The sequence below is a fragment of the Carassius gibelio genome, chromosome B21 (genome assembly GCF_023724105.1).
Source record: "Carassius gibelio isolate Cgi1373 ecotype wild population from Czech Republic chromosome B21, carGib1.2-hapl.c, whole genome shotgun sequence".
NCBI classification, from domain to species: Eukaryota; Metazoa; Chordata; class Actinopteri; order Cypriniformes; family Cyprinidae; genus Carassius; species Carassius gibelio.
The window spans coordinates 20,563,714-20,577,969 of NC_068416.1; the positions used below are offsets into that span (position 1 = coordinate 20,563,714).

At 35.7% G+C, this 14,256-nt stretch overlaps 2 protein-coding genes across 2 annotated transcripts in view; one reads left to right on the plus strand and one right to left on the minus strand.

Moving 5' to 3' along the window:
* LOC127985607 (macrophage mannose receptor 1-like) overlaps positions 1–10,601 on the minus strand; it is a 40,105-nt gene extending 29,504 nt beyond the window's left edge. The window contains exons 1-6 of the mRNA XM_052587640.1: positions 10,563–10,601; positions 8,553–8,823; positions 3,110–3,478; positions 2,624–3,007; positions 1,988–2,362; positions 1,552–1,896 (exon numbers count right to left, since the gene is read on the minus strand). Of these exons, the coding sequence (XP_052443600.1) occupies positions 1,552–1,896; positions 1,988–2,362; positions 2,624–3,007; positions 3,110–3,478; positions 8,553–8,823; positions 10,563–10,601 (1,783 nt within the window). The remainder of the gene's footprint in view (positions 1–1,551; positions 1,897–1,987; positions 2,363–2,623; positions 3,008–3,109; positions 3,479–8,552; positions 8,824–10,562) is intronic.
* A 2,735-nt stretch (positions 10,602–13,336) lies between these two features.
* LOC127986706 (splicing factor, suppressor of white-apricot homolog) overlaps positions 13,337–14,256 on the plus strand; it is an 87,814-nt gene continuing 86,894 nt past the window's right edge. Inside the window, 1 exon segment of the mRNA XM_052589032.1 lies at positions 13,337–13,794. Coding sequence (XP_052444992.1) covers positions 13,601–13,794 — 194 coding nt within the window. The 5' untranslated portion in view covers positions 13,337–13,600.

Below are 14,256 nucleotides of genomic sequence, written 5' to 3' on the forward strand. Positions count from 1 at the left end.
TCCATGTAAACACACAGTTCATTCCCACCATTGTTGTTCGGCTCATGATAGAAGTTTCTGAAATCTCTCTCTCCTTCTTGATAGAAATCATTGTCTTCCAGTGACCATCTCCAGCTGTTCACATCATCATACAGTCCAATCCAGGCTGAACCATTGTAACTCCCATTAACTGTGTTAATCAGGCTGTTCATTTCCTCCATGTTATCAATGGTGGCCAGATCAGAGTAATTCTGTCTGCAGTAACTCTGAGCTTCAGTCCAGGTCTTAGACTCATTCACAAAGTGATACTGATGAGATAATGCTAATGCTGTTGGGGTGAAGAAAAATGTGGTGATACAAAAGAAACACATTTAATCATGTCACACCTTAAAGGTCCCCTTCTTCGTGATCCCATGTTTTAAACTTTAGTTAGTGTGTAATGTTGTTGTTAGAGTATAAATAATCTCTGTAAAATGCTAAAGCTCAAAGTTCAATGCCAAGCAAGATATTTTATTTAACAGAATTCGCCTACAAAAAATGACCCGTTTGGACTACAGCCCTCTAGTTCCTGCAGCAATGACGTCACTAAAACAGTGTTTTGACTAACCTCCGCCCACATGAATTCACAAACAGGGGGCGTGGTCTTGTTGCATTCCGACGGAGAAGAAGGAAGACCTGCGTTTTTGTTTGCCATGTCGTTGAAACGCTGTTATTTTCATCTTGGAGTCAAATCATCTTTGTTTGTGCTTCCCAGGGACGCTGTACTTGGAGATTAATGGTTACAATTTATGTTTTACTCGGTTCCCGAAAATTATAATCCACATGTGCAGCACATTTTGCTGAGGACAGCTTGCTGAGGACAACTTCCTCAATCTCAATCGGATTCGTACAAAGATTATTCTTGAAAGATGGAGCAGTTCCCTCTTTGTCTGGAGAAGGCGTTGTTTATGGACCACAACCGGTAAGTGTATTGTATTATTTAAGTTGGTGCGTTTAACAGTTTCTGTAACTTATTAAAAAAAAGGGCAACGCTGTTTAGCTTTGTTAACTAGATGTTAGGGCTGTGCAAAAAAATAAACTAATGCGTTTTTCATGCGCATTTCGTCAGTAAAAACGCTCCTGTGATTATAAGTACATCTCCAGCACGTGCGTTCTAGCCCAATCACGTTAGCAGGAGGGCAGTGTGCGCTCAGCTGCTGTCGAATCACAACACAGGAACCGCTGGCCCAATCAGAACTCGTTACGTATTTCTGAAGGAGGGACTTTATAGAACAAGGAAGTCATCAGCCCATTTTTATGACAGTGAAAACAGCGGTATACAGGTGAATTGTGTGAAAAATACTGTGTTTTTTTACATGCGAAACATGAACACGTTATATTGTACACTGTAAACACAATCAAAGCTTAAAAAAAAGCGCGAATAACGGGACCTTTATCAGACCCTATATTCGCCCTATATTTAGCAGACCCTTTATTTTGTGATGTTATAATACAACTTATCCTTATTTGTTACTTTGTCTCACTATTTTAAAATGGAACAATTTACTTTTTTTACTCTTAAAAACTACTCACCACTGTAGCAAATGAAAGGTAATGCAAAGTTGCAGTTTTCATCTGTCCAGTTCCCAAAGTCACTAAATGACACTGCAGTGCAGTATTGACTGTTTCCAGCATTATCTGGTTGTCCTGTCCTCCAGTTACTGAATGAAGAGTTACTCTGATCTGACCAAGATCTGGTTCTGTACAGTCCAATCCAAAAAGTGTAATAATTTAAAATTAATGACTGAATCCTGTAGTTTTCAATCTCATTCCTGATACTGGCAAGGTCTGTGTGATGTTCTCTGCAGTAACTCTGAGCTTCACTCCAGGTTTTATATTGGTAAACAAACACGTAACTTGTACTAGCATTCACTCGTCCTGTGTGGAAACAATTCAAATATGTAATGTATCAGGGAATCAGAAATAAATAGATCAAATTACTGGTTAAAAGTCCAGCTGTATTACATACCATCATAGCAAATAAATGGAAATGTATAGTAGCAAGGGGCTTCACTCCACGTTCCATGATAATATGACATGTACACACACAGACTCTGTCCATATGAGTTCACTGGTTGCTGAACATACCAGCTTTTAAAACCTCCCTCTAATGCTGCATTATCCAGAGACCATCTCCAGCTGTTCAGATCATCATAGAGTCCAATCCAAGTTGATCCATAGTAAGTCCCACGTACTGTTTTAATCAGTCTGTTCATTTCCTCCATGTTATCAATGGTGGCCAGATCAGTGTAGTTCTGTCTGCAGTATCTCTGAGCTTCAATCCAGGTCTTAGATTCAGACACAAAGTGATACTGACGGGTGCATGATGATTGTGTGCAGGTTCCTGTGAATTGAATTGCAGCACAGAAAAAATAAATAAATAAAATGTTGCCATGAACTGGTCACTGGTATACCAATAAACCATGATATTTGATATTGTGAACAAATTGTCATTGTACAAATTATTAGTTAATTAATTATTTTCCAGTAATTATTGCATCTGTTTTACATCTGGACAAATTAAATCTTTCAAGTTGGAGGATGGAGATTAAAGTCGTTCTCATTCCTGGCAAATAATAGCATTCAACAAAGCAACTGAACTTACTGCTGTAGCAGAAGAAAGGCATGCTGGATACACAGACCTCATCTGTCCATCTGCCTGAATATTTGAATGATACAGCAGTACAGTGCTGATATCCATACTCAGAGTTTTGATTATTGCCATTATCTGGTTGTGCCTGTAATCCAGGAATTTGTGGCCTCCAGTTTTGATATGTAGTATTCTGTCTGTTTGACCAAACTCTGTTTCTGTACAGCCCAATCCAGAGTCCATATCCATATCCATATTGATATGTTCTCTCAAGGATCCTCTGGTTCTCAGTCTGATTTCTCACATTGGCAAGATCTGTGTAATGATCTCTGCAGTATCTACGAGCCTCTGACCAGGTTTTCCAATTAAAAATCATGATGTAACTCTGGGTGGCAGTGTCTCTACCTGAGATATGAAATATGACAAATATATATGTGCATTAGGTTTCACTGAAAATAATTCTAATTTTTCAACAACAACAAAAAAATTACATTTCCTTACCATCATAGCAAACAAATGGCAGTGTGTTGTCACATGATAAATCATACCATGTTCCATCATAATTCATGTAAACACACAGCTGGTTCCCCCCACTGTTGTCTGGTTCATGATACCAGTTTCTGAAATCTCTTTCTCCTTTCTTATAGAAATCATTGTTTTCCAGTGACCATCTCCAGCTGTTCACATCATCATACAGTCCAATCCAGGCTGAACCATAGTAACTCCCATTAACTGTGTTAATCAGTCTGTTCATTTCCTCCATGTTATCAATGGTGGCCAGATCAGAGTAATTCTGTCTGCAGTATCTCTGAGCTTCAGTCCAGGTCTTAGACTCATTCACAAAGTGATACTGACGGGATGATGATGATGCTATCAATAGAGGAAACAAATGAAGTTGTATGTGTGTGTGTGTGTGTTTTTTGAATATATCAAAGTATCCTAAATAGTTCTGATGAATTCAGTGGAGTCCAAAATATGAGACTGCTACCAAAGATGTAGCATTTTTTTGATTTAATGAAATGTACACTATTTTAAATGCTGTGATCAGCACTGAGTGAACAGTTTAATGGGAAAAACAAATGGATACAAACATCAAAATACATTGTTGTTGTTGTTTTCCATTTTACTCGACATCAGCCATCAAACTGCATGAATTTTTAATGTTTGTGTGAAACCTTATGATCATGTTCTCAAACATGATTTCATATTATTCACAAATCATGTTTTTTTTGTACAAGTTCACATGATCAATGTATTTAACATCATAACATTTATTTAACATTTCTAAATTCCAAAAGATCAGTTTATTTGCAGATTTAAATAAGACTTTGACTCTTTAACCTGATTAAATATGTCATTGATTACTTTCCAAGCAAATGCTAATGACAAAAAGATGTTCACCCCAAAATAAAAAACATCAATTACTCACCCTCATGTTGTTACAAAATATATATTTTTTTTCTGTAAAACATCCGAGAACATATTTTGAGGTTATCTATTCATTTATTTATTGTGTTCCATTGAAGAAATTTTGAGTGAACTACTAACTTATTAAAGGTCCGTTCACACCAAGAATAATAAGAATAATGGTACCTACATTAGTGTCCATACCAATGCTCAATAAAATTCTGTTTATTTTAAGCACACTGCAGTTATGTGTCTGGCACTTTAAATGCTCAAGTGAATTCTGATTGGCTAATTGTCAAAGTTTTTATCACCCATCACCAGGCAAAATCATTCTAAAACAGATTCCAAAAGTGATATTGTTTATTTTTAGGGCCCGAGCACCGAGGTGCGAGGACCCTCTTGTATCTGCTTCGTCTATTATTATTATTATTCCGATTCTTCTTCTTCTCCCGAATGAATCACATTTTTGAGGGCTTAAACATGCTCAAAAAGTCATGAAACTTTGCACACGCGTCAAACCTGGTGAAAATTTTCGTCTGATATAGGATTCAGAAGAGGGAGTGGCAAAATGGCTCGACAGCGCCACCTATACTAAGAAAATCAACAGCCTTCCAGCTGTGTTTCACGTACATGCACGAAAATCGGCACACATATGTAACACACCAATTCCTACAAAAAAGACTCTTGGAGCAAAATTCGAAACCCAACAGGAAGTCAGTTATTTTTAATATTATGAGCAAATTTTGTGTAATTTTGGTAATTTCCATGTGTTGTATTTTAACGAACTCCTCCTAGAGATTTATTCAGATCAACACCAAACTTGGTCAGTTAAATCTAAAGGCCTTTGCGACGTTAAATTGCGAAGATCTTGAGGTTTCTTGAGCGTGTCCATGGTGGCCTGACAAATTTCGATGTTTCGCCATGAAAAAGGAAGTTGCTGTAACTCAGACATACAATGTCCAATCTGCCCCAAACTTCACATGTTAGATAAGACATCTGCCCTTAACAGATCTACATGCCCATATTCAGTTATAGTCATAGCGCCACCTGCTGGCAACAGGAAGTGACATGTTTTACGCTGCGACAAACTACTCCTAGAATTTTTTTGAGATTAATATATATTTTGTGGTCAGTCTAATCTAAAGGCCTGTGCAATGTTAACTTGTGGAGATCTTGAGTTTTTCTTAAAGGGCGCGTCCATGGCGCCATGACAAAATTTTATGTCTCGCCACAGCAAGAGAAGTTATTGTAACTCAGGCATGATTTGTTCGATCTTCCCCAAACTTCACATGTTTGATAAGAGTCCTGCCCTGAACACATCTGAAGGCCAATATTTCATTATAATGATAGCACCACCTGCTGGCAACAGGAAGATTGGCATATATGTGGAATAAACTTTAATATATATCACTTATATTTATAAGTTTAAATGCCTCTTAAACTCTGCAGACCCGGTACCGGGTCCGAAAATAGCATGCCACATGTTTGTGTCTCATTTGCATATCCTTCCTTATATGGCATTTGCCCAAAAATGGGTTCATTTGAAAGCTTAGAGTGTTTTCTTTACAAAGAATACCATTAATTGGGGTTTTATGATACATAAAGTAGTCAAATTAAGCTAAGAAATATATTTTCCCCCCCCATAAATTTCCATCTAACGATTGCGAATACGTTTTCGTAAGAATGTGTATTTAAAATATTTTTCACAAAACAGTCAAGTCATATATCACAAGAAAGCTCTCATTCTCAGGAATCTGATGATGTAGATCATTTTATTGTGTGACAATCACAGATCGAATGATCTTCAACAGAATCGCGATGTAAAATTTCTCACCTTATTATTTATACATTTTGCACCGCTTCAGTCAGCCGCAAACAGCCACGCATACCTATATACTCGATATAATCTTTTAGATTAGAATCTCTTCTTTCAAACAAGACCATTTTTACGTTTCTGCGTGCTTCCATTGCTGAGATATAAAGCGTTTTGTACAAGTGCGCAAAAGCGCTCCAAGAGCTGTATGATTGACAAGATCTCTTACTCATATTGATGGGTCTAAAAGCCTTTCTTCTGGTATAGACGTCTGACCTCTTTTGTGAAGCGCTATTTGTCATGATGGCTGTCATTCACAAGTCGTTCCTCCAATCGAAGGTGTGAATTCAGCACCGCGGGGGTGCTGGAACTGGACAGCGACTGCCCACTCTTTTCCGCTTGTGGAGACGCAATGGTCTCTGGGAAACTGAGTCTTTGGCTGCTTCTAAACAAAGGACACGCGAGGAAAAAACTACTAATGGCCGACGCTCTGGATTTATAATGCATAATATTCATAAAACAAGTTACGGGTGGCCAACTTCGCCGTGGAGAGGTCAGGACGCGCATCTGGTAAGCCTATACGCGTGCTACTCGCTTTCATACATTTGATTCTTTATTCTGAGGCTTGGAAGCTTCGCTAGCAATAAGCTAATATGTTTATTTTCATAACTGTGCAGTGTTCGACCGCATCTCAGTGAATGTACAGTAATCCGTACAGTACTGGGGGAATAAACATAAATTAGTTTGCTGACGCTCCGAAGTTCGCGCAAAAGCTTCGGGGAGCTTGTTTACGTTATATTGAAACCGAAACCAAAATACACGCTGATAAAAAATCAAAATATGAAATATGAAAGAGACGGCGAGGTCTCTCAATCTCTACACGATGCAGAATAGACATAAATGAAACGATATGAATCTGGAGATTGTGGATTCTATTTTAGATTGTGATAGACCAGATATTTTTTATAATTTTATGCATGCTGCTATTGTGAAATATGAATTATTTTCTTTCAAAGACTGTTCAGAAAACCCACACACAAAAAAAGCACAATGTATTGAGATGGTTCATCATATGTGAAACAACATAAATAATACTATTTGTCACAAACAGCAGCTTTTTATGTAACTTCTGAGTGTTTTCTGTCAAATAATATACAGAGATCACATTATTCCATACTGCAAGTGTGCAAAAGATGACTTCATACTTATTTAGACAAAAATTTTATACAAAAATGCTATTATTCCTTCCTTCAGTTGGAATAGAATAACTTTTGCATAGATTAGGATAGAAAGAAATTTCTGTTTTCCTCTAATAGCAGACAGTTGGAAGAATCACAAGACATTTGTCTGAAGTTGCCAGCCCCTTCAATGCCTGAGTTATAACATTTCAAACTTCAGTTTACACAAATAAAATAAAAAAGCGCCTTGTTTTTTTCCCTATTTATTATAACACAGACAGCATATATTGTCATTTTTATCAATTTCAACAGTGTTTTATGTAATTTCAAAGGGTTTCCTTTGAAATTATACCAAACTTTCTGAGCTTACACTGTAGTATTAGTATAGGCAGGCATTCAAAATTAGGTAGGAAAATGAAAAACGGAAATCCCCAAAATAGCATTTGTGCTTAAGAGGTTAAATGCATATTTCTCACTGTTCACCTATTTACTAAAGCCACTCGCTGTCGATGAGCCCGGGTGCGAGGGCCCATTCATCGCTGCTTGCAGCTTTAATTATTGTTATAATTGTGGGTAACACTTTAGAATAAGGTTCCATTAGTTAATGTTAGTTAACTACTTTCGTTAACATGAACTAAGCAAGAACAATCCTTCTACAGCATTTATAAGTCTTAGTTCATGTTAATTTCAACATTTACTAATGCATTATTTAAATCAAAAGTTGTGCTTGTTAACATTAGTTAATGAACTGTGAATTACCATGAACTAACAATGAATAACTGTATTTTCATTAACTAACATTAACGAAGATGAATAAATACAGTAATAAATATTATTCATTGTTTGCTCATGTTAATTAATACATTAACTAACATTAACTAATGGAACCTTATTCTAAAGTGTTACCTAATTGTGTTGTGGATTTTAAAATAGTACTGTGTATTTTTTTATTGTTAGTTATCGTCCTTGGTCTGAATGATCTTTGAGAATCTACTCACCATTGTGGCAGAAGAAGGGAAATGCATAGTTGCAATTTTCATCAGTCCATTTCCCAGAGTCACTAAATGACACTGCAGTGCAGGTTCCTGCAGTATTTGGTTGCCATGTGCTCCAGTAAGTAAATGAAGAGTTGCTCTGGTCTGACCAAGATCTGGTTCTGTACAGTCCAATCCAAACATTGTAATAAGAATAAGAATTTCGAAAGAAATACTTGATCTTCTGGTTTTCATCCTCATTTCTGATACTGATGAGGTCTGTGTGATGTTCTCTGCAGTAACTCTGAGCTTCAGTCCAGTTTTTGGACTGGTAAATGATAACATAAGTAGCACTGGCATTTTCTCTTCCTGAAAAATATGAATATCAAATTTACTTTACAGAAAGTATGGTTTAGGTTTATTTTTACTATTATTATATTTTTTTGTTTTGTTTTGTTCACTGTCTTAAGTATTTTAAAGGAACAGCTCACCATCATAGCAGACCGTAGGATAAAATGCATTGGAGCAGCTTGCTGTGTACCATATCCAATTGTATACATAAACACACAGACTTTGTGCTCCAGAAGTCCCTGGTCCTTGGTTATACCAGTTCCTGAAGTTTTTCTCTTCACCCTTGAAGAAATCACTGTTCTCTAAAGTCCAGTTCCAACTGTTCAGATCATCATAGAGTCCAATCCAGGCCAAATCAATGGAATCATCATTCACTGTGTCCATCAACTGGAGCGTTTGTTGGTCATTTTCAATGGTGGCCAGATCAGTGTATTTGTCTCTACAGTATCTCTGAGCTTCTGCCCAAGTCTTGGATTCATTCACAAAGACATACTGGGGAGCACACAGTGTGAGAGTAAAGAAACCTGTTGAAAACACAAAAATTGTCTTATGCTGAGATCACATTACCACATGATACTATGATATTTAAGTTATATACTGTATGCCCATTATCAGATACTAAAGGCCCTGTCCCAAATCCTCTTTCTCCACACTTTCATGATGTAATGCCACTTTGACTCTCAGTTAGAAGTCTGCTGTGGAGCTCGCTTTATGTGGGCTTGGCAGAAGTGCGGCTCTAGGGCACTTGCATTTTTACAATACTATAAGTGTGTCCCATCAGGTCATGAAAAGTTCGACACATACTTGTGGTCTTCATCCTCACTTGAAAACTTGGGCCAAATACAGGAAATACTGTTACGGAGCAGTATTCAAGATAGTGTGGATTAATGTGCATTAAGGGTACTGCGTTTTGCCATTTTTAAGAACTTGGACAGTCTTGCACACTTACTTCCTGTCGCACACACTTGCTCTCAAGTGGCCAAGATCACAAGTGTGGGTATTTGGAGCAGTGGGCAGGTTTATATCGAGGGCCCGGGGAGCAACTTGGGGTTCAGAACCTTGCTCAAGGGCCCTCAGCCATGGGTATTGAGAGTGGAAGAGAGCACTGTTCATTCATTCCCTCCCACCTGCCAGCACTGAGACGCGAACCAGCTACCTTCTGGTAACTAGTCTGGCTCTCTAAACATTAGGCCACAGCTGCCCCACAATTAAAGAATAGAGACTTGATTAAGTGGATGGAAATATATTATATTATGTTAGGCCTAAATTATAAACCTAATAAATAACTGACCTTATATTTTAGAGGAATCTTTTATGCCCATCAAGGATGTATTTATCTGATAACTAATATTGTGAAATATTTTCAGCATTACTACTCCAGTTTTTAGTATCACATGATCCTTCAGAAATAATTCTAAAATGCCGATTTATTGTCAGTCTTGAAACTTGTGTCTTTGATTCTTTATTAATAAAAAGTTAAAAAGAACAGCATTTATTCAAAATATAAATATTTTCTAACAATATATCTTTACTATCACTTTTTTATCCCTTTAACACATCCCTGCTGAATAAAAGTATTGATTTATAAAAAAATAAAAAAATAAAAAATATCACAGGTGCCAAAAAGAAGCACAATGTCATGAAGCCAGTATATTAACTAAATTTAACTCACCACCAGAGGTCACCTGCTCTCCACATGGACTCTCACACTACACAGACTGTAACACATCACCCTGGACTACATTTCCCATGCTCCATTGCACTAATCACAAGCTCACCTGAAACCAATTACACACAGCTGCTACCAATAACACACACTATATAAATCAGTCTTTCACCACCACTTACTGTTGATTATTGTTTAGCATTTATCTGTCTTGTAGTGGTAGCAAAAAATTTTACAAATTTATATTACTGAATGCACTGTAAGTCGCTTTGGATAAAAGCATCTGCTAAATGCATAAATTTAATTTTTAATTTACAGAGCCAGCTGGCATTTTAGTTTCTAGTCTAGTCTAAGCAAGTCTAGCCTTGCCTTTTTTCCTATGTGAAGATCATTGCCTGTGTATTTCAGATTGCACAATTGTCTTGCCATTTGGACTCTGTTTGCCCATGCCTAGACTATGACTATTAAAATGGATTATCTCTTGCCTTGCCCTGTTGTTTTATGTTTGCCGTTGATTGACCCTTGCCTGTTTCTTGGACTATCTTGTTTCTTGCCCGTACCATACCCGTTTGCTGGTGTTTGACCGTGCCTGTGTTTTGACCATGTTTATTAATAAAAGCTTGCAATTGGATCTGTACATCTCTCGTCCCTGTCAGCCTGTTTCTAACATAAAATATAAAACAGCATATTAGAATGATTTCTAAAGGATCATATGACACTGAAGACAGGAATAATGATGCTAAAATTCAGCTTTTCATCACATGAATAAATTCTATTTTAAAGTATATACATTTTTTATTATTTTAAATTTCAAAAATATTTCACAGTATTATTGTACTTATCAAAGTATTTTTATCAAATAGATGCAGCCTTGATGTGCATAAGAAACTTCATTAAAAAAAACTTTTAAATGGCAGTGTATTATATATACTTAAAAAAAAAATTCTCAGGTAACCTAAAATGGAAATCATTTAGTTACATCAAAGATCAAACCAAATATAAATAGCACATTAAAGTTAAAAGTTACACACTTTTTGTGTGTGCTGTACAGGTCTGTTATTAAGAATGTTCTTGCTCAGGTGGCTGAAATGTCTGACCTATAAAGAAAAGTTTTGCTCACGAAGAAAAAAAAAAAAAAAATAAGGAACATTGCTTGCGGTCAATGTTTGGACAAACAAACTCCCACCTACCCCAAATAATATTTGAAATAACTGAGATTAGGCAAAAAAAAAAAAAAAACTCCAACTGTCCATACCTGAGAACAGTAAAAATTTATAGCAAAATTCACATTTTACCACTCAGCTTCATTCTCAAATACAATAAACATGAATACAGAAATTGATAACATGAAAGGCAAGAGAATCGCCTACCAAAGTATAATTTAAACTGAAAATGAACAAAAATGAAAATGAAATTGAAATAAGAAAATTTCTAAATTCTTTCTTTTCTAACTTCTAGGTCACAAATCTAATAAGCACATTAGTGACAATGATCATGTGAAAAGGGCAGATTTTCATAAAAAATGTAATAATTTAACAAGTATGCAAAAACATACATTTTAAATAACCAATATAAGGATAAAGTAAAAAGGTTCCATACCTGAGAATAATACCAGTGAAAACATGGCCTGGGGGAAAATTATGCCTGTTATATTGTAATAGATAATTTATACATTTGTTAAAAAAGAAACTAAGCACCAGTTTTGTCAAAATTGTTGTTGACTTCAAGTCCCCTGTCTTGCTCATCAGTTTATGTCTCTCTTCATATTTATAGCAAAATGTGGGTGGGATCTTCTTTAAAAATACAAAACCTGTTAGGTCACCTAGCTACCAGCATGAGTGTGTTTAGCAGATATGTACAAAATATAGATAGGATCTGTATGTTAACTCAAAATCAGCAAACCTGTTAAACTACCTTAGTAAAAACATAAAGTAAGATACATGCTGTAAATTAAATAATGAATGAATTATTTCTGTTCAGCAGCTTTCCATTCAATTTTTACAGTAGCTTTTCATACAAAAAAAAGGCATCAGATCTTCAAGAAATATGATTCCAGAACTTGCTATTATGAAAAACAAGGGAATTGTGTATCAAAGTCAAGACCTGACAAAGCACAACACAAACCACAATTCAAAGTAACACACCAACATAAAAACCTAAATAAATACAAAGAATAATAATACAGATTATGTCCAAAGAGGAATTTAAGTATCAGATGTCTTTGTGTCATGGTTATGTGTTTAAACAAATAAAGAAAATATGATATACTGGCTTGAATGTAGACTATGTTTGCACAGATTTAGTGAAAGATGAAATTTTTTTACTGGCCTGTAAATTCTTATTGCATTAATGGTGATTCTACTAAATAAACAGATTCAGGCTGAACGTGATTTAAAAGAGAAAGCAACTGTCTGTACAAAAACAAAACCAGATGAACAAGGTGCAAGAAAGTTTAAACAAACCCTGTAAGTTCACATTTTACTGGCTAAATGAAAATTAAAAGTTAGAAAAACATGATAAAACCTTACAGAAAACCTCATCATCAAACTTTTTTTTTTTTTTTTTGTCCTGCATGTATGGTAGCACTAGATACAAAATTCCCACCTATAGGGATCCAGCACTTAACATTATGTGAACCAATTAAACATGTCTTTAAAAATGACAAGTATAGCCAAAATGTCATATTGTGCTACATGATTTTTAAGTTATGTCCAGGTAAGCAACTTTGCAGTTTTTGTGTCTGTTGAGATAAATATACAGTAGTCTATAAATATAAAGTCATGATTTTAAGGTAATGTTGTGGTTTCAGATCAAGTAAAACTCTACTAACAGCATTTGATACATGCTTTTGATTGCCATAGAGATGCAGTATCACGGCAAATCTCACATATCTCTCATATTGTTCTAAAAACAAACTAGTTCTAAAGTTGTGCAAACCATCGTTGATAAAATGTTTCCTGAATAAAGTTAGACTGTTAACAACATGCAAGGACACACTAGATTTTTTACATTAACTAAAACTATTAAAAACATTTACATTCATTAGAATTAAAGCTGAAACATAAACATTGGATAAATATTAAATAATTAGAATTATATAATTAGAATTAATTAAATTAAATCATAAGCAGGTTTAATTCTAAAGAGTTTAGAGCATTGCAGATGATTGGGTCATCTTATAATCAACTGTTCTCTTTTGCATGAAATACAGTAATCTTATCAACATACTCTAACATGATTTTTAAATTAATAAAAGTGACTGTTATTCACTTGTCTGCTGAATCATTGAATGATTGACAGTCTTATAAGAAATTACATCTTTGTTTCACTCTGCCTGTTTTGTGGCAATTATTAACTTTGCTGTAGATTAAAATAGAAATTATATATATATATATATGAAAACATGAAACATATTACAACGAATCTGCGACTGTGAAACGCAACATTCTTCAACGCACCATATTTGTTTCAGAGTGTGTTGATATGTGTTGGAGCAGATGTTAGCTGACATATTTTATTCCACTTTTCCCACCTCTAAAGAAAAGGCTGTACATTTCTATCAGATTATTGCTTATTTCGCGTGTCTTATGGATATTATCAGCAATGTACCGGCGAGGGGGAAGCAAGACGGACCATAATAAGGCGAATAAGGAGCAGAGCGACAGTAGCAAGTATGCAGAGCTTCTGGTGTTCGGCTACGCCTGCAAGCTGTTCCGGGACGATCAGAGGGCCATCTACCACGATCAGGACAAACACCTTATCCCATGGATGGGAGACAAGAACATCATGATCGATAGGTCGGTTAAACAAACCTAATGGGAAACATTACTTAACCAACTTAATGTCTTCCAAAGGGACCTTGGATGTATTTGTTGTTTTGCAGCACACGAGGATCTGATGGCAATGAATGTGTGATGTTTACATGCCCAAACTTGAATAAAATAAAACCTTGACATTAACAGATCTAAGATAACTTGCTTTGATTGTGATTATTAGTCAGCTCAATGGTTTGCTGGTTTTAGCTGGTTCAAGCTAGTCTGGCAGCCTAAGATTAAAAAGTGCCCAGACCCCTTTGAAACCATCCAGGAGACAAGCAACCAACTCAAGCTGGTTTAAGTGTTTTTTGTTTTTGTTATTTTTTTTGCAGTGTTAGGGAATGTTTGAAATCCAAAGCAGAGTACTTGCATACTGGGCCGTCACTTATATAATTTAAAATATAAATATATAAAAATATAAATGGCTAATTTATTGTACATTGC